Here is a 20,747-nt window from a genome sequence, read left to right as displayed (position 1 = left end):
CTAACATGTGTGCAAAGGTGACGCATGACATGGCACTGGTATCATGGAGTCGCTTTCGTCCTGGAGATATTCATTCTCATCACTTGGGATGGGTCATGACTTGAATGACTTGATAGTTCGAGTGAGAACCCAAACATGTTACCACCCGAGCAATGAGAACCCAAACATGTTACCTAAACCCCCATCCCAGGAATAATGGCTTGAGCATCGACGTACGTTCAACAGCCTGGGAGCCTCATCGCGAGCCATACAAGTAGTTGATGCATAGAAACAACAATCCTTCAGCCGGTCCATGAAGAGCTAGGTCAACAACACAATAACAGAAATCTAGCATGTGGGCGGTGGATCCCTTGGTTGTGGCTCGAGTCATACACGATGTGTTGGATCCGTTTACATCAACTGTCCCACTCAGCATAGGCTACAACAACAGGCTACTTCTGCGAGGCGCTGAGCTGAGACCATCTGCAGTCGTAAGCAAGCCGCGAGTCGACGTCGGTGGCAATGACATGAGAGTTCTCTACATAGGTACGTCGAGTTTTGTTAGGGTTTGTGTCCTGCTCACGAAGACGAGACGACGTCGGTTCCCTGAAGATGGAATGAAGGCAAGACGACGTCGGTTCCCTGAAGATGGAATAATTAAGGTGATCACCACCTAGCCCCCGTCCTGGTGGAGGTGTGTTTTCAACGGATTTGTCCTTGGTGGATTTGCTTGGATCTAGTCGTAGTCCGTCTACATTGGTGTGTCTTCAGGTTGGATCCTTTTGATCTACGCTACTCTTCATCGGTGGCGGTTGCTGTTCTGCTGCGCTGGTTCTATGGGGCCTTAGCACGACTACTTCTCGACTGTCTGTTACAAAAATTATTGCCCGACTCCGGCGAGTGAGGGGCGATGATGGCGGCGCATCTTCGGCTCGCTTCAGTGCTTGTAATCGTCGCTAGGTGGTCTATGGATCTGGACTTTTTATTATTATTTTTAGTGTTTGTTGCACTGCCATGATTGAAGATGAATAGAAATGAAAGTTTTCTATTCATGAATCATCGGGGTATTTATTCGCATAGCCCCAGCTTGAGGCACGTGGATTGGGGAGCAACAATCAACACTTATGCATACACATAGATCTTCTCTCTTCAAAGATTGAATGCCCGAAACTCCCTACAAAACATCGAATACCCGAAATGCCACACAAAAATTACACAGATATTTTCAGGCCTAACGTAGATTTAGACCCTGCTTGTCACAAACAATTGAGTAATTTCAATTATTATTATTTAAAAAAAACTGGAGTAACTTTGAGATGGCCATAGTATTCTTTATTGTTTCCGTTCCTAATAAAGAGGTAAAGGGTCAAGTTTAAGATGCAAAAGATGATTATTGTCCTCTCAATAAAGATTGATGCAAAAAGATAGATGAGACATGAGATATTCATATTGTTCTCCTATCTAATCTTATGCCTTCTGCACAAAAGGGAGATGCTCTCCTATCTTCTGGACGAAAGAGATGCTTCTATTTTCATGTTCGAGTCGGCCGAGGAAATGCAAGGAGCACAGCTCTTCTTTGGCTGATGAGATGTCTGATAATCAAATCAGATACTTTGCAAAGCATTATCAAGCCCTTTAAAGATTTGCAGCAGTTCATTTCTTCCTGAAATATTCGTTCCGATCACTTGGGTCATCTGGACGACCAGGAATGACTTCATGTTTCAAAGAATTCAGCCGAGTGTCTACATGTGCAGGAAGAAATTCAATCTCCATAGAGCAAAGAGGAAGAATTGCTCCTAGCTTCCTGCCTGGGTTGCAGCATTCCACCAACTGAATGAACGACTGCTACGGCTCTGCGTCGTCGTATCCAGAGGGAGAATAAGGATGGATGAGGGGAAGGGGACTTGCTAGATCTTCTCTCTTCAAAGATTGAATGCCCCTAACTCCCTGCAAAACATCAAATACCCAAAACTCTGCACAAAAATTACATTAATATTTTCAAACCTTACAGACTACCTAACATAAATTTAGATCTCCGGCTGGTCACAAACATTTGACATAAGTATTTTGTATAGAAAAATGAATATATATTTGTAATTATGAGATGGTCATGATATTCTATTTTTTTCCCTTCCCCAAAAGTGTAAGGCCAAGGTTAGGATGCAAAAGATAAATATTGCCCTCTCAATAAAGATCAATGCAAGATAGATGGATCGGATATTCCGATTGTTCTATACTATCTAAATCTTATGCCTTCTGTACAAAAGAGATGCTTCTTTCTTCTGAACACGAGAGATGCTTCTCCTTTCATGTCCGTGTTGCCGAGGATATGTAAGGAGCATGGCTCTTCTTTCGCTGATGGGACATCTGATAATCAAATCACATATACTTTGCAAAGCATCATTGAGCACTTTAATGATTTGCAGCCAGTTCCTTTCTTCCAGGGGATATTCTTTCTGGTCACTTGGGTCATTTGGAGTTCATATTTCAAAGGATTCAGCCTATGTTGCAGCATTCCACTAACTCAATGAACTGCTGGGGATTTCTTTTTTCTCTTCTTTCAATTTAAGTATATAGCTCCCTTTTCTTCTTTGTACTTCGCTTATTTAAAAATAAATATACCCAGTAGGAGAAACCCTGCTGTTTTCCTGCAAAAAAAAACCCAGATATTGTGCAGCTACACAAGCACTACAACTCACAGGGCATGTACAAGTCAAATGGTATTTTGTCGATTGGGCTGCTGGTTCTGTATACTTTTTGCTAACATGCATTAAATGATAGGATATTTGCTGTGAAATAGGTACGCAGCATAAAACCATTAAGTACTTGAGATGACACTTAAAAAAATATCCTTTCTCTATTCACAAATCTAGGTGACATCGGGGATAAAGCCTTCTAAGGTATATATTCATATTTCACCCCCCATGTGAAGAAGGAACAAATTGGTTCTACTTTGCTATCACAGAGTGGTAAATAGAATACTTATCATTGAGTGAACAAAGTTGCAGCCAACTTTCGAATCTACAGCTGCAAAACATTAACCTCCATGCATATGCCATATTGGTTGGTTGGACATTGTAGTGATGCCACGTATGGGTAGAAATGTAAGTGACCAACCGAAGATAGATTATGTGAACATATGTTCATATGGAGTTTTTTACCCAAAACCACCATACTTGGGGCTAGGGTAACAACTTAGTACCACTTTTCGGACAGGGTACAAAAAACCACCAATTCTGTGCCTAATGACTAACGGGGAGCACTGATTGTCTGATAAGCACGCAAAAACAGCAAAACTGACAAGTTGGGCCCACCTGTCAGGCTGACATGGCATGCTTGTGTGGACAATATGCTGAGTTGTACAAGGGACCCACGTGTAAGTGACTTATATGTTTGTCTCTTTTAAAATTCTTTTTCTTGTGGGCATTTCAACAAATCGGTAATGGGCGCTTATCAGCGCACTAGACGTCGCCGGCATGGCTCACCGCCCTTGCTGGTCGATGGGCATCCGAGACCTGGCCGCCGCTGTCAAGCTGCTGGAGTTCCCTCGCCGCCCCTCTCTTTTTCTTCTCCTCCTTCCTCCCTGATTTCCCTCTCTCTCAAAAAGGACCAACTGTCATTCCCGCCGCCATGGATGAACTCAACCTCGCCGCGCCGCCCCAACATCGCCGAGCTACCCCAGCCCTCTGCTGCGCCTGGATCCAACGAGTTTCGGCCGGGAACTCGTGCTCGCGGCAACCGCCAGAGGCCCTGGTCGTGACCGTACAGAGGGGGGAGGGGTGTCGTGGTGGAGTGCCCTAGTCGCGCCCATGCGCACGGTGCCCGCCGAGAGCCCCTGGCCGCGGGTGCCGCCGTGGAGCGCTCTGGCCACGCCCGTGCTAGAGGCTCACGTAGGGAGGCCTTGGCCGAGCGCGCCTTCGTGAAGCGCCGTGGCCATGCCCCATGCTCGCCGCGCCCGACGGGAGGCCCTGGCCACCCTCGTGCTCTGCTCGCCCGCCGGGAGGGTCTGGTCGCGCCCATGCTCAAGTAAGCAGCAAGTGGCGGCGGAAGCAAAGCACACACGGGGCGAGGCCTGTTGTAGTCGTGCTCCTAGTCGACTCGGCACTGGCGTCAGGCAGCGGTCTGGGCGGCGAGGCGGATCCTCGCCGGATCCGGGCTGGACAAGGGTTGAATCCGCGCGGGGCCAGTGGCTTGCTGCAGCGGATGGTAGGTGGTTGGTACGACGGGGAGGATCGCCGGGGTGGGGTGGCTCGCTGGGGTAAGGCTCTGGCGGCGGCGCTGGATATGCCCGACTATGTCGGGTGGGTGGGGAAGAAGGTGGCTTGGGGAGAGAGAGGGGGGGTGAATAAGACAGAGGCTGACAGGTGGGGCCTTTGGTCACCTCAGCAGATTATCCAGGTAGGCATGCCACATCGGCCGGACAGGTGGGCCCAACCAGTTAGATTCGCTGTCTTTGCGACCAAATTCAAGCATCAGTGCTCCGCGTTACAGATTAGGCGCAATTTTGGTGGTTTTTTGTGCCCTGGCTTGAATGTGGTATCAAGTTATTACCCTAGCCTCAAGTGTGGTGGTTTTGGGTAAATAACTCGTTCATATGAACCCCTTGCGACTTCGTCCCCTCGTGGGTTTTGAAAAATTCTTACATAAGCCATTGAACTACTAAGTGTTCATTTAAGGACATATTCAAAAGTGTATGAAGAAAACAATCATGCGTATTGTACCCCAAAAAAAAGAAATTTTGAGTTCTGCAACAAAGAGATGTTTTTGTATTTTCTCTTTATACTATATAATAGACATATTACCATATTTTTGCTCAAGTTTCTTTGTGTATGTACCAAATTAGAATTTGGTACTACCATGATTTTTTTTAGAAACTTTTAATGTGTTCAAGTGTACACAGTTGGAATGAGAACCCAAACACGCTAAGTACACGTACATGTCCAGTAACCACTACGTGGCGCGTTAGGTTCAAAAATATGTTACTTATTGTTTGCAAACATATTGTGACCAATGGAACATCTGTTGAGCTAACAATTACCCACAGTTCAGAAGCTTGTTCCAGTACACCCCAGCAATGCTAATAATCAGATCGCTTAAGCATGAACGTCAAAATATCAACAGCCTGAGAGCTGCCTACTCCAGAAAGCTCAGAAAATAATTGACGAATATAAAGAATGAATGTCATGTGTATACAGGTGACACATGACATGACACTAGTATCAAAACTTTTAAAAGGTGAATGAGACAATCCTCATCGCGCACCATATAACTAGCTAGTTCGTGCATAGACACAATTTATTCAAGACGAGGTAGGTTAACAGAATAACAGAAAAGGGAGATAACTGATTGCTCTCGTCTAGTATATGTTGGCAATGGATTCTTTGGTTATGGCTCGTGTTATACATGATGTGTTGGATCCATTTACATCAACTGTTCCACTCCGAATAGGCTACAACAATAGGCTGTTTCTGCCAGGTGCTGATCTAAGACCATCTGCAGTTGCAAGCAAGCCGCGAGTTCATGTTGGTGGCAATTACATGAGAGTTCTCTACACCCTGGTATACACAAGTTCTTCAGTTATCTAACTCTTCCGCATGGTTTGATAGTATTACCATGAAGAATTCTATAGAAACAAAAGGTCTCGCAGGTGATTAATTTACTCTTAACAAACTCGAACATAATTATATGTTAATTTATTTGAGTTTCTCTTTGACTTAAAAAGATGCTGGTGGATCCAGATGCCCCAAGCCCAAGTCACCCAACACTAAGGGAGTACTTGCACTGGTAAATTAGATGCAACATGTTCATATTCTCGTCACTATGACTACAATCCCTCCACCCATTTTTTTCCACCCTGTGTAGGATGGTGGTAGACATCCCTGGAACAACTGGTGCCAGCTTTGGTATGATGTCCTGCATAACAATTTATTCCATGTGATTTGCAGTTTTAGCTGAATTTGCGGGTGTGGAAATTGACCCATGTTAATTTATTTGCCGCAAACATGGTGCCTACCATAGAATTGACAGATAGGGCTATGACTTAACTAAGGTAAAACTTAACTCAAAGTTAGCTCATCTCATCGGTTTTTTTTTTTTTTTTGCAGTTGAAGTTAGCTGATCGTTAACAATTGTATATTTTAATACTAGACAAAGAATAACTATCAATGGCATAAAATGACATTCATATCTTTTAAAGTTCTTTAAGAAAGTCGATTGAACAACTTAATAAACTAAAGGACTCTTAGAAAAGTGCTATTCAGAAACACCTTTCCATGTGTATCATTTCTACTTAGTTTATTTTTCACATGGACAAAACCAAACTCACGCAATGAATTAGGGAAATTTTACGGTGCATTGCAATACATCAGAGCATGAGTATTATATGGGTGATCCAACAGATGAGACTAACTGGGCCTTATTAAAGCCCAAGGGTATTTTCGAACTAAAAATTATCTAAGTTTAATTGGCCCAATTAAGTCTAGGGGTATTATCAACCTAAAATTTTGAATTAACTTAATTGCATTAACATTGCATTTAATTATAACTAAACGTCATCGTGTGTGGTCATTTGAAAAGTTTGAGAGGAACGCCTGATCTGTTTGAATTTTTTTTCTGAAAATGCCCCTTGGCGTTCACATAATACACGTGACGTCAGTGTATTGCTTTGGATCTGGAACATCCAATCCGGTCCGACGGACGGTCCGTATCAACCGGATGCACTGTTGAATTACCAATTGTAAAATAGTGACAGGATGTCTCCACCCAGTTTAATTACTCTTTAAATTCCTAACTAGTTAATAACTAATGCCATGGTGCTCTTGCAGGCCAAGAGCTTGTAGTTTATGAAAGACCGGAGCCAAGATCTGGCATCCACCGAATGGTATTTGTGCTGTTCCAGCAACTAGGTAGGGGGACGGTTTTTGCACCGCACATGCGGCACAACTTCAGCTCCAGGAACTTCGCATGCCAGTACCACCTCAACATTGTGGCTGCCACATATTTCAACTGTCAAAGGGAAGGTGGATCGGGCGGAAGAAGGTTTAAACCAGAAAGTACTCAAAGGGGTAGATACTAGATAGTATAGAGCACAACCCATTATATGTTTGTACTGTAGTGTTGCATCACAATCAATGGGCGCTATATAGGATGCTCTGTATCTCTGTTGGATCGAAGGTGGTGCGACAGTAGCGGGAGGTAGGCGGTAAGGGACGTCTTTGTCTTTCGTTGTCTTCTCCAGAGGTATCCGGCTATTGAGGCGCCGGTAGACGGATAAGGGCGGATGGTACAGACGGCTTCAGTGGCAAGTTTATGCACTCCGGTGGAAACACAAGATCTCTGGTTGGCCTATGTCGACCCGCGCCTGCATAGTGTCTTTGTTGTAGGTGGTGGACTGAAGCTTGACTTTGGGGATGAGAATTCAGAGTTCAACATTGTGGTGGACTTCCATCATCGGCGCACATGCAGCGTTTTCTTCTTGAAGGTGTGGCCTAGGAGTTGTGTATTTTTTGTTTCTGATGTGTCTTATAACATAGGGTTAGTGACTATTTGGGGAGTTACTGTCGTGAGGTATACGACCTCAGGATTTGTTTTTCGCCTTATTTCCGGGTCGAGATTGTTCGCCTGCTGGATTATGCATTATCAATAATATGTGGTTGCATGCATGGTTCTGATGCAGAGGCCGGGGATTATCCTCCTTTTCCAAGAAAAAATCATCACTGATATCAATCCAACAGGCGGCCGTACAAGGATAATACTATGCACTAGAAAAAATAGCATGCTATACCGTCGCTAATAACATGTTATAGTTTGTAGAGAATTGTCTCGTTAAATTTATCGGTGTACAATGTTTAACTAATAGTACGCTAGCACGCTAATAACATATTTTCAAGGGCGGCGCTATTTTGTATAGCGCATTATTTTTTTCCTTAGTTACTATGACGGCTTACCGCAGCGACAGCATTGCTTAACAGGTAAGCCATTCCTCTTATTTCCTGCGGTGATTTTCGTTAATAAAACAAACTTATCTACAAAGGTAGGCCTTTCTCTTTTATTGAAGCCCTGACAGTAGAACATTGTTCTTCTGTGATTTTCATTAATAAAACAAAGTCATGTGCAAAGCTATGCCTTTCCTCACATAGCTTAACCAGTGAATTTGACTTTGGCTCCCTTCTGCCTTGCTAGCTAAGGTTATGCATACATCCTTGATATTTTCCGACAAACTATCAGCTGCTACAGCACTTTCTTGTCCTGCCGACAAGCATGCAGCATCCAGCTGCCTAGCTAACCTCTGTTCAAACTCAACTTGAACTTCTTCTCTCGTTCCTTGGCTCTTACTTCATTGCATTAACTAGTAATACCGGCCTAGAGGTTTCAACAGTGAAAAAAGCATTACGAGCAATGTCTCGCTAGATAAATTAATGTATAGTATTTCATTAATAGCATGCTAATGGCGTATTCTAACGAACACCCTATTTTGTCAACTTTTTTCATTGGGTTTCATGCAGCGTGTAGCTCTGTACAGCCAGCATGCATGCATTAGTCAAAACCAATTCAATCTGACTTCTTCTTCCTTGCATGCATCTCTCAATTTCATTGTTTAACCATAATGGCAGGATTAATTCTAACATGGTCTAGTCTTCCAGTAATCATAAAGCTCAGTATCTAATCGGCAAATATCAAGGCCGGCCGTCATGTGTACAAAGGTGACGCATGACATGGCACTGGTATCATGGAGTCGCTTTCGTCCTGGAGATATTCATTCTCATCACTTGGGATGGGTCATAACTTGAATGACTTGATAGTTCGAGTGAGAACCCAAACATGTTACCTACACCCCATCCCAGGAATAATGGCTTGAGCATCGACGTACGTCGAAATATCAACAGCCTGGGTGCCTCATCGCAAGCCATACAAGTAGTCCATGCATAGAAACAACAATTCTTCAGCTGGTCCGTGGAGAGCTAGGTCAAGAGAAAAACAGAAATGTCGGCGGTGGATCCCTTGGTTGTGGCTCGTGTTATACATGATGTGTTGGATCCGTTTACATCAACTGTCCTACTCAGCATAGGCTACAACAACAGGCTACTTCTGCGAGGTGCTGAGCTGAGACCATCTGCAGTCGTAAGCAAGCCGCGAGTCGATGTCGGTGGCAATGACATGAGAGTTCTCTACACCCTGGTAAACTTCTAACTGGACTGCAGTGGGCAGTATACGCGACTTCTTCAGTTATCTAACTCTTCCACAAGGTTTACCTACTACTATAAGTGTGAAGAATTTCTTAGAAACGAAAGGTCTCGCAGGTGATTAATTTACTCCTAGCATACTCAAACATCTTAATTATATGTTAACTTGTTTGAGTTTTTATTTCACTTCAAAAGATGCTGGTGGATCCAGACGCCCCAAGCCCAAGTCACCCAACACTGAGGGAGTACTTGCACTGGTAAATCAATTAATTAAATGCAACATGTTCATATTCTCCAGCCATTTTGTTTCGGCTCCGACAATGTTGAAATACGTTTCTTGTTTAGTTTGATCTCATTATGATATACCTCCACTCGTCCTGTGTAGGATGGTGGCAGACATCCCTGGAACAACTGGTGTCAGCTTTGGTATGATGTTCTGCATAACAATTTGTGCCATTTGATTTTGCGGGTTTAGCTCAATTTGTGGATGTGGAAATTATCACTTGTTAAGTTCTTTGCCTCATATTCCCAAAAAAAAAAGGAAGAAGAAAAACTTTGCCTCAAACCTGTTGTCTACCCAGTTGAATTACTCTTTAAATTCTTATTAAGTGGTTGATGACTAACTAATGCCATGGTGCTCTTGCAGGCCAAGAGCTTGTGGTTTATGAAAGACCGGAGCCAAGATCCGGCATCCACCGGATGGTATTTGTGCTGTTCCAGCAACTAGGTAGGGGGACGGTTTTTGCGCCGGACATGCGGCACAACTTCAGCTGCAGGAGCCTCGCACGCCAGTACCACCTCAGCATTGTGGCCGCGACATATTTCAACTGTCAAATCGAAGGTGGATGGGGCGGGAGAAGGTTTAGGCCAGAAAGTTCTCAAGGGGAGTAGATGCTAGATAATACAGAGTATAGGCCATTGTATGCCTGAACTGAACTGTAGTGTTGCATCACAATATACGATGCTCGGTATCACCCATATATGCAGGGTATGTATCTTGAGTACATTATATTCTACAAAAAAACTACTCCCTCCGTCCCATAATATAAGAACGTTTTTGACACTCAAAAACGTTCTTATATTATGGGACGGAGGGAGTATGTATCTTCAGCTAGGACGAACATGATGGAATATACCTCTGTTATTATTTAGTCATGCAAAGTATTAGCAATCTGAATGCATTGCTGGTTCTAAGCACCTGCTCTGCATTTCTAACAGGTTGTGCTGAATAAAATCAACACGGTCTAAATCGTCAAAAATAATTTCGACAGCAAATTAAACCCAAGATTTGTTTAGTCGAAAGGAAGGAATTATTGACGGATCGACCAACTTTGCATTGTAAATCCCAGAAGTGGCAAGGTAATTAAACCCAAGGTAGGTCGAATATTTACATCATGCCTAGCCTATTCAAAGCAAAAGGGGCTACTGGAGGTGCAAACCAAAAACTTAGCAGTATATATTACAGAGCAGCAAAATGAAGCATCATACGGATGAAACTGATTACTACTTTACTTCACAACGAGCTCCCAGGACTCCAAGCTTTTGTACATGGCATCCGTTATATACAGTAAAATGCAAGTTCAGAGATCTCAAACACTCAATGGTTGGTTGATCCATGACACCCAGAGTGAGCACACAAGTGACCGATTGCCTGCAAAATTCGGATAACCTGGAACAACCAGAGCAAATAACAGGGGAATAACCGAAGAAATTCTCTGGCAATCATGAATTCTCTCCGGGGGCGCCAATCACAAATGCAACTCCTGTCCTGATCAAACACACCTCAGCACCCACCGGCCACTCGTCGTCTCGCACTTAGTACCAAAGTAGGAAATCGCGTGGAGGAGCACAGGGGGTGGGATCCAGACGGAGGCAGATGATGTACCTGTACAACGGTTGACGCCGGTGGCTTGGGCGGTGCAGGGGGCGGCGCGGCGTGGCCGCTGAGAGGGTCGAACACCGGGCGGCCGTGTGCGGCACGGCGCGGCCGCTGAGAGGCGGGCACGGATGGGCTCCGGCGAGAGGATCAACACGGAGCGCACCTCCTCCGGCAACCGGTCCGCCGGGTGTCAACGGACCTCACCTCTGAATTCATTCTGAAATATAACTGAATGCAGGCGCATTAACAGACTAAGTAAGTTCTGCACATATTCTGTTCACCAAGAGACACTTTGGCCGAGTGGTTAAGGCGTGTGCCTGCTAAGTACATGGGGTTTCCCCGCGAGAGTTCGAATCTCTCAGGTGTCGATTTTCTTTTTCTTTTTTACCTCTTTTTGCTTCGCTGTTCTTTTTTGAATTATTTATATTTTTTCGATGAGCATCAACAAATGTTTTAGATTTTCAGCGAGAAAAAACCTCGCCATTCATTTTTGAATTTTATAATGCAGGCGCATTTGTGCTCGGGATTAGAGCAACACTTTCGGTCCTATTTAAAAAAAAATACCATGTGCCACATGTGGTAAGCAACTAAAACCTGACGAAAAGTTGCTATTTTTTCATTTCTCAAAAAAAGTTACTATTTTTTTCATTTCTCAAAAATAAGTTACTATTTTTTTCAACCCATGATTAACTTTCCACCAGAAAAGTTAATGAATTTCATAATCACTCGCTATAATTCCTTTACAAAAGAAACTCGCTATAATGTCCCCCGGCCTAAAAGAATCATTTTTGTAAAATTTAGGTTGCTTCCACACATGCCACGTCGTGCCCGTAAAAGAACCGTCATGAGGAAATGCACCACAAATGAATTATTAAAAAACCTAGGGGTGTTCAATGATACAAAACAAACCAAAAGGTCATAAGGATTCTAATCCTTCAAAATTCATAGAAAATCTTGAGAATAAAGAAGCTCTGTTTGAACCGTAGAAAGAATCTATAGTATTGCATTGACTGCCTACATTACACTATCGATTTCATATGAATGAATAAAGATCCACTTGAAGTGTTTTGGTGGAAGACCAAGGCAAGGAGCTGGCCATGACACTTGGGCCTTGTCAACTGCACTATAAAACCCAACTTTAAAATTCCATCATGCGGGCCTATGTCAGTGCACTCTCCATATCATGTTTTTGCGAGAACTCTGTTAGGACCGCGGTGACCACTGGAGGACAACAACGATAAAGGCAGTGGCGACAAGGGAAAAAATAATACAAAAGCGACGGGGTGGCAGATGCTACTCCAACGACTTGGTTTTTGATCTCCGCACATATGAAAATCACTTTCTCCCTTTATCCTATATCCCTTTGAGTCGCGCGTGAATTTGGTGGTGGTGTCTAACCTAGGTGAAGTTAGGTCCGACTAGACTTAAAATCCCACACCCTTGGCCGCATAGGTAAACCCCTCCAAAAATAAGCCTATGTGTGTCATTGTAACACAGTGGTCACCCCTGTTTCTCAAGGGGATATTCGTATGTAAGGTAATCTTTCCTACAAGTTTTATCGGTACGTAGGGTGCAAAATGAATCTGCTATCCTTCTTTACATTTTGCTTAAATTCATTTTCTTATCAAAGATGTTATATGACGCAGGAACGGCATCGTCCTCCGAGATCAGCTGGGCGCCATAGTTTTCTCTGCTTGCAAGTACTTACTGAATGGCAGCGTGACCCCGTCGAGGCCGAACTTCTAGCGATTAAGGAAGGTTTGATGCTTGCTCTTCAATGGAGTCGGATCCCAATTGTCCCTGAAACAGAATGCCTACAAGTTGTGAGCACGCTAAAAAAAGGAATTTGAATAGATCTCGCTATGGTTATATTGTTCCCAGGATTTGTTTGCTCGTGGAACAACGAAATTCTTGTATTACTCATATTCGTCGCACTCAGAATGATGTAAGCCATTTTATGGCAAATCATGGTAGAACCACTGGGCGCACCGTTGTTTGGATCAGATTGGCCCTGACGAGGTTGTTAGACTTTGTAAGAACTATGGTAGCTTTGTTACGTGAGTAATACAGGTATTTTTCTCGGAAAAAAAGATGCTAAATGCTGCTCAGTTTTTCAAGACCAATCAAATTGCATGACAAAATTTCTTCTGATCTACGCTTCTCTTCATCGGCAGCGGCTGCTGTTCTGGCGGGCTGGTCCTATTTGGCCTTAGCACGACAACATCCTGGTTGTCTACTATACAACAATGTTTGCCCGACTTTGGTGATGGAGGGATGATGACGACGGCGCACCTTCAGCTCGCTCTAGTGCTTGTAATCGTCGCTAGGTGGTCTACGAACCTGGATGTAATTTTTTACTTCTAGTGTTCGGTATACTGCCTTGACAGATGATGAATAGGTCGGAAGTGTTTCGCGCAAAAAAATTGCATGACAAATTCTGACAAAAAATAATGGATTTTATACAAATTTAACGTTGGGTTTTTAATCATGGAAAATCTTACGTTTTTATGAAAAATCATGTTGAGGAGCATAGCAACTTTTCAGCAGACATGGCAAATCCTCGCAAAAACCTGAGCATGACCAAATTTGCTATGTTTGCTGAAGAAAGTTTCCGTGCTAACTTAATTTGCCATCAAAAGTGTCAGATTTGCCATGGTTGAAAATCCGACGTTAGATTTTTTAACATTACTGAAAATAATTGCATGACAAATACAAGGCTTGATACTTCCACACCGCTTGGCTCCGTAATACACATATTCCTAGAGGCTTATGTGCAAACCGCGCCAGACGATGAGGGGAGAACAATCTCCTCCTCTCCGGCAAGGCTCCGACTCCGCATGCCGCGTCAGATAAAGACGATGGCGAGGAAGGGCGTGTCGTACGTGACGGCAGCGCGACTCGTGTCCATGGTCCGCGACCCCCACGTCGCCATCATCGACGTCAGGTAAGCACCGATCCGCGCCCCATCTCCGCGCGCCGGGAGCACGAGCGAGAGGCTAACGTGGGCGGTTGTTTGGGGTCTCTGCATGGAAAATACAAGATTGAGACTTACACGCTCCTTAACTTTAAAATAGGAAACCACTTTAGGTTTGTAAGAAAGGCCTTTTTCTTTGCAAAATGACAATGTCGATTCCATCACTATTAAATCATGTTTAGTTTTTATTCTCAATGTAGAACTAACCAAATGCAATGCATGAAAGAGTACTTGAGAGGTATTTCAAGACAGACACCAAATGCAATGTAGAACTAACCAAATGCAATGCATGAAGGAACTAAACCAAGTATCATGTTGGTGACTCCTCTTATGTCTGGTCGTACAAATGTGCCATATGGACTAACGAAGACTGATCTATACCAAAGGTGTGCTTTCCCCTTTTTTGGGAAGCACGGCTGTGTTTTTCCCTTTCGAAAGCAGAAGCAAGGTTGTGCTTTTTTTTCCTTTTTTTCAGGAAGCACAGTTGTGTTTTTACCTTTTGGGAAGAACATTTGTGCTTCTCGTGCAAGCACAGATGTAGAATTGTGTTTTGTTTTCATTTCGGGAAGCAGAGTTGTGCTTCTTGTAGAGTTGTCTCACAAAAAAGAGCTTCTTCCCCCAAAAAACATTTTTTTCCACAAAACCTAGTGAAAAGTGGAAAGCAAAAAAAACAAATAAAACCAAAAGCACGCAGAAAAAAAATCCCAAGGATGCGCCAGAGCACGACACATGGTAGTGGCTGGGTGTACCACTTGGCCAAAGTTCAGTGCGGTATGTGGCATGTGCTTTTGTTTATTTGTTGTTTTGTTGGTTTTATCCAAAAAAACTACTATTAGTTTTTGGAGCTGAATATTTTTAAAACTATTAAAATATGGAAATACATATTTTAGAAAATAGTTTTGTGTGCGTTATATAAAAAATTTCAGTGCATATTAAAAACAGTTCGCCTTATATTGAAAAAAATGTTAAGTGTGTATTAAAAAATGTTCCTCATATAATTAAAAAAGTCAACATATAAAATGTTGAATGTATATAACATAAATATTCATTGTATATTACAAGAAAATGTTTGGTGTGTATTTAAGAAATGGTCATCATATACTAAAAACAATTCACCATATACTAAAAAAAACAAGTTCATTGTATATTATGAAACCTATGTAAACAAGAAATGTGGAAAAATAAAAGTAAAAATCAATATTCCAAACGGAGGTAAATTAAAAATAAAACTGAAATAAAAAAAGTACACACACACACACACACACACATACAAAATAAACATAAAATGGAAACAATTAAAAAACAAAACAACGAAAAAGGCTGGTCTGTCTGGAGGCTAGCTTCAGCAAAGCCTATATTATATGCTGCCCACGTGCGGCATATAGGATTGTCCCAGGCCGCACACTGCCGACCCTCTTGCTGCACCTCCGATGCAACTGGCTGGGTTGAAGTTGCAGCAAGTTGCGTCCCTCCCTCTGCCATCTATTGTTGATGCGGCCCACCTCAGGCCCGCTTGGTGGGCTTACCTTGGTTGGGATGTCGACATGGTCGTCATCATGGTCTTCTCGACATCTGCGGCTCCCCCGACTTTGGCAGCGTCGTCAATCCTGCCTGACGTAGCCCGCCACCTCCTGTAGCTCATGACTCATTGATCAAGGCGATGCGACGTCAAGCTGCGCGTGATTTGGACTACGCACCAAGTTAATTTTTTTGTTGGACGAACTCGCTTCATTTGTGGTCTATGCTACACCGAATGGAGTGTCAATCGTTGTCCAAGGCGTGTGTATGCGGTTGAAGAAAGTGACTATGAAGATTTTATCCAATATGGGTGACAGCATAATCTCCGGATCGATCCACCACCTTCTTCGACATAGGCATAGAAGTTTTTTTGCGGGTGACATAGGCATAGGAGTTGGTCTCATGTGACTACTCTCGTCGGTATGTCGGGTTTTTTTTGTCAGATCGTTAGTGTATGGTTGTGTGCATGTTAGTTATGCAGATGTCTGGTGTTGCTCATCATGATTCGTATATGCACACTGCCGGCCCTATTGCTGCAGCTTCGGTGCAACTGGTTGGGTTGCAGTTGCAGCAGTCTCCCTCCCTCCCTTTGACATCCATTGCTTATGCAGACAACCTTAGGGCCACACTTGGTGGACCTACCTTGGTTGGGATGTCGACATGGTCGCTCTTGACATCTGTGACTTCCCTGATTTTGGCAGTGTCGTCAATCCTGCCTTCCGCGTCCTGCCACCTCCTATAGCTCCTACGTCTGAAGTGTGGTCCACTCCTCTGCAATGTAGCGGCTGCCACCCCGTCTTCGTCAACGACTCTTCTTCGACTGACAATGACTCGTTGATCAAGGCGACGCGGCTTCAAGTTGTGCGTGATTTAGACTATGCACCAATTTATTTTTTTGTTGTACGCACTCACTTCATTTGTGGTCTACGCTACACCGAATGGAGTGCCAATTCGTTGTCCAAGGCGGTGTGTATGCGATTGGAGCAGGTGGTTGCGGAGGTTTTTGAAGGAAATATGCCCTAGAGGCAATAATAAAGTTATTATTTATTTCCTTATTTCATGATAAATATTTATTATTCATGCTAGAATTGTATTAACCGGAAACATAATACTTGTGTGAATACATAGACAAACAGAGTGTCACTAGTATGCCTCTACTTGACTAGCTCGTTGTCCAAAGATGGTTATGTTTCCTAGCCATAGACATGAGTTGTCATTTGTTTAATGGGATCACATCATTAGGAGAATGATGTGATTGACTTGACCCATTCCGTTAGCTTAGCACACGATCGTTTAGTATTCTGCTATTGCTTTCTTCATGACTTATACATGTTCCTATGACTATGAGATTATGCAACTCCCGTTTACCGGAGGAACACTTTGTGTGCTACCAAACGTCACAACGTAACTGGGTGATTATAAAGGTGCTCTACAGGTGTCTCCGAAGGTACTTGTTGGGTTGGCGTATTTCGAGATTAGGATTTGTCATTCCGATTGTCGGAGAGGTATCTCTGGGCCCACTCGGTAATGCACATCACTTAAGCCTTGCAAGCATTGCAACTAATGAGTTAGTTGCGGGATGATGTATTACAGAACGAGTAAAGAGACTTGCCGGTAACGAGATTGAACTAGGTATTGAGATACCGACGATCGAATCTCGGGCAAGTAACATACCGATGACAAAGGGAACAACGTATGTTGTTATGCGGTCTGACCGATAAAGATCTTCATAGAATATGTGGGAGCCAATATGAGCATCCAGGTTCCGCTATTGGTTATTGACCGGAGACGTGTCTCGGTCATGTCTACATAGTTCTCGAACCCGTAGGGTCCGCACGCTTAAAGTTTTGATGACAGTTATATTATGAGTTTATATGTTTTTATGTACCGAAGGTTGTTCGGAGTCCCGGATGTGATCACGGACATAACGAGGAGTCTTGAAATGGTCGAGACATGAAGATTGATATATTGGATGACTATATTCGGACACTGGAATGGTTCCGGGGGTTATCGGATATATACCGGAGTACCGGGGGGTTACCGGAACCCCCCCCCCCGGATTAATGGGCCTATATGGGCCTTAGTGGAGAAGAGGAGGGGCAGCCAAGGCAGGCCGCGCGCCCCCTCCCTCTCTGGTCCGAATTGGACAAGGAGGGGGAGCGGCGCCCCCCTTTCCTTCTTCTCCTCCTCCTCTTTCCCCCCTTCTCCTAATCCAACAAGGAAGGGAGGGAGTCCTACTCCCGGTGGGAGTAGGACTCCTCCTGGCGTGCCCCTCTCCTGGCCAGCCGCCTTCCCCCCTTGCTCCTTTATATACGGGGGCAGGGGGCACCCCAAAGACACAACAATTGATCTGTTGATCTTTTAGCCGTGTGCGGTGCCCCCCTCCACCATAGTCCACCTCGATAATACTGTAGCGGTGCTTAGGCGAAGCCCTGCGTCGGTAGAACATCATCATCGTCACCACGCCGTCGTGCTGACGAAACTCTCCCTTAACACTCGGCTGGATCGGAGTTCAAGGGACGTCATCGGGCTGAACGTGTGCTGAACTCGGAGGTGCCATGCGTTCGGTACTTGATCGGTCGGATCGTGAAGACGTACGACTACATCAACCGCGTTGTGCTAACGCTTCCGCTTTCGGTCTACGAGGGTACGTGGACAACACTCTCCCCTCTCGTTGCTATGCATCACCATGATCTTGCATGTGCGTAGGAAATTTTTTGAAATTACTACGTTCCCCAACAGTGGCATTCGAGCCTGGTTTTATGCGTAGATGTCATATGCACGAGTAGAACACAAGTGAGTTTTGGGCGATATAAGTCATGCTGCTTACCAGCATGTCACACTTTGGTTCGGCGGTATTGTTGGATGAAGCGGCCCGGACCGACATTACGCGTACGCTTACGCGAGACTGGTTTTACCGCCGTGCTATGCACACAGGTGACTAGCGGGTGTCAGTTTCTCCAACTTTAGTTGAACCGAGTGTTGCTACGCCCGGTCCTTGCGAAGGTTAAAACAGCACCAACTTGACAAAGTATCGTTGTGGTTTTGATGCGTAGGTAAGAACGGTTCTTGCTCAGCCCGTAGCAGCCACGTAAAACTTGCAACAACAAAGTAGAGGACGTCTAACTTGTTTTTGCAGGGCATGTTGTGATGTGATATGGTCAAGGCATGATGCTATATTTTATTGTATGAGATGATCATGTTTTGTAACCGAGTTATCGGCAACTGGCAGGAGCCATATGGTTGTCGCTTTATTGTATGCAATGCAAACGCCCTGTAATGCTTTACTTTATCACTAAGCGGTAGCGATAGTCGTAGAAGCATAAGTTGGCGAGACGACAACGATGCTACGATGGGGATCAAGGTATCGCGCCGGTGACGATGGTGATCATGACGGTGCTTCGAAGATGGAGATCACAAGCACAAGATGATGATGGCCATATCATATCACTTATATTGATTGCATGTGATGTTTATCTTTTATGCATCTTATCTTACTTTGATTGACGGTAGCATTATAAGATGATCTCTCACTAAATTATCAAGGTATAAGTGTTCTCCCTGAGTATGCACCGTTGCGAAAGTTCTTCGTGCTGAGACACCACGTGATGATCGGGTGTGATTGGCTCTACTTTCAAATACAACGGGTGCAAAACAGTTGCACACGCGGAATACTCATGTTAAACTTGACGAGCCTAGCATATAACACATATGACCTCGGAACACTGAGACCGAAAGGTCGAGCGTGAATCATATAGTAGATATGATCAACATAGTGATGTTCACCATTGAAACTACTCCATCTCACGTGATGATCGGACATGGTTTAGTTGATTTGGATCACATGATCACTTAGAGGATTAGAGGGATGTCTATCTAAGTGGGAGTTCTTAAGTAATATGATTAACTGAACTTTAATTTATCATGAACTTAGTCTTGGTAGTATTAGCATATCTATGTTGTAGATCAATAGCTCGCGTTGTTGCTGCCCTATGTTTTATATATGTTCCTAGAGAAAACTAAGTTGAAAGATGTTAGTAGCAATGATGCGGATTGGATCCGTGATATGAGGTTTATCCTCATTGCTGCACAGAAGAATTATATCCTTGATGCACCGCTAGGTGACAGACCTATTGCAGGAGCAGATGCAGACGTTATGAACGTTTGGCTAGCTCAATATGATGACTACTTGATAGTTTAGTGCACCATGCTTAACGGCTTAGAACGGGGACTTCAAAGACGTTTTGAACGTCATGGACCATATGAGATGTTCCAGGAGTTGAAGTTAATATTTCAAGCAAATACCCGAGTTGAGAGATATGAAGTCTCCAACAAGTTCTATAGCTAAAAGATGGAGGAGAATAGCTCAAGCAGTGAGCATATGCTCAGATTGTCTGGGTACTACAATCGCTTGAATCAAGTGGGAGTTAATATTCCAGATAAAATAGTGATTGACAGAATTCTCTAGTCACCATCACCAAGTTAGTAGAACTTCGTGATGAACTATAATATGCAAGGGATGACGAAAGTAATTCCCAAGCTCTTCGTGATGCTGAAATCGACGAAGGTAGAAATCAAGAAAAACATCAAGTGTTGATGGTTAACAAGACCACTAGTTTCAAGAAAAGGGCAAAGGGAAGAAGGGGAACTTCAAGAAGAATGGCAAGCAAGTTGCTGCTCAAGTGAAGAAGCCCAAGTCTGGACCTAAGCCTGAGACTGAGTGCTTCTACTGTAAAGGGACTGGTCACTGGAAGCGGAACTGCCCCAAGAATTTGGTGGATAAGAAGGATGGCAAAGTGAACAAAGCTATATTTGATATACATGTTATTGATGTGTACTTTACTAGTGTTTATAGCAACCCCTCGGTATTTGATACTGGTTCAGTTGCTAAGAGTAGTAACTCGAAACGGGAGTTGCAGAATGAACATAAACTAGTTAAGGGCGAGGTGACGATGTGTGTTGGAAGTAGTTCCAAGATTGATATGATCATCATCGCACACTCCCTATACTTTCGGGATTAGTGTTGAAACTAAATAAGTGTTATTTGGTGTTTGCGTTGAGCATGAATATGGTTTGATCATGTTTATTGCAATACGGTTATTCATTTAAGTTAGAGAATAATTGTTGTTCTGTTTACATGAATAAAACCTTCTATGGTCATACACCCAACGAAAATGGTTTGTTGGATCTTGATCGTAGTGATACACATATTCAT

At 43.7% G+C, this 20,747-nt stretch overlaps 2 protein-coding genes and 1 non-coding gene across 3 annotated transcripts; all 3 read left to right on the top strand.

The window, feature by feature from the left end:
• Positions 1–5,342: 5,342 nt before the first annotated feature.
• Positions 5,343–7,135, top strand: LOC109742954 (protein VERNALIZATION 3-like). Its single transcript, XM_020302055.3, has 4 exons — positions 5,343–5,537; positions 5,702–5,763; positions 5,842–5,882; positions 6,804–7,135. The coding sequence occupies exons 1-4, from the start codon at positions 5,343–5,345 to the stop codon at positions 7,052–7,054; spliced, it is 549 nt and encodes a 182-aa protein (XP_020157644.1). The 3' UTR covers positions 7,055–7,135.
• On the top strand, positions 7,134–10,052 carry LOC109742965 (protein RICE FLOWERING LOCUS T 1-like). The gene is made up of 4 exons (XM_020302065.4): positions 7,134–9,156; positions 9,357–9,418; positions 9,547–9,587; positions 9,808–10,052. The coding sequence occupies exons 1-4, from the start codon at positions 8,962–8,964 to the stop codon at positions 10,050–10,052; spliced, it is 543 nt and encodes a 180-aa protein (XP_020157654.1). The 5' UTR covers positions 7,134–8,961.
• Positions 10,053–11,326: 1,274 nt separating this feature from the next.
• TRNAS-GCU (transfer RNA serine (anticodon GCU)) lies at positions 11,327–11,408 on the top strand. The gene has a single exon. It is a non-coding gene; the product is annotated as a tRNA-Ser (tRNA).
• The last annotated feature ends 9,339 nt before the right edge of the window (positions 11,409–20,747 follow it).

The sequence above is a fragment of the Aegilops tauschii genome, chromosome 4 (assembly GCF_002575655.3).
Source record: "Aegilops tauschii subsp. strangulata cultivar AL8/78 chromosome 4, Aet v6.0, whole genome shotgun sequence".
Classification (NCBI taxonomy): Eukaryota; Viridiplantae; Streptophyta; class Magnoliopsida; order Poales; family Poaceae; genus Aegilops; species Aegilops tauschii.
Note: the sequence above shows the minus strand (reverse complement) of the source record. Positions and strands in the feature narration are given on the sequence as shown.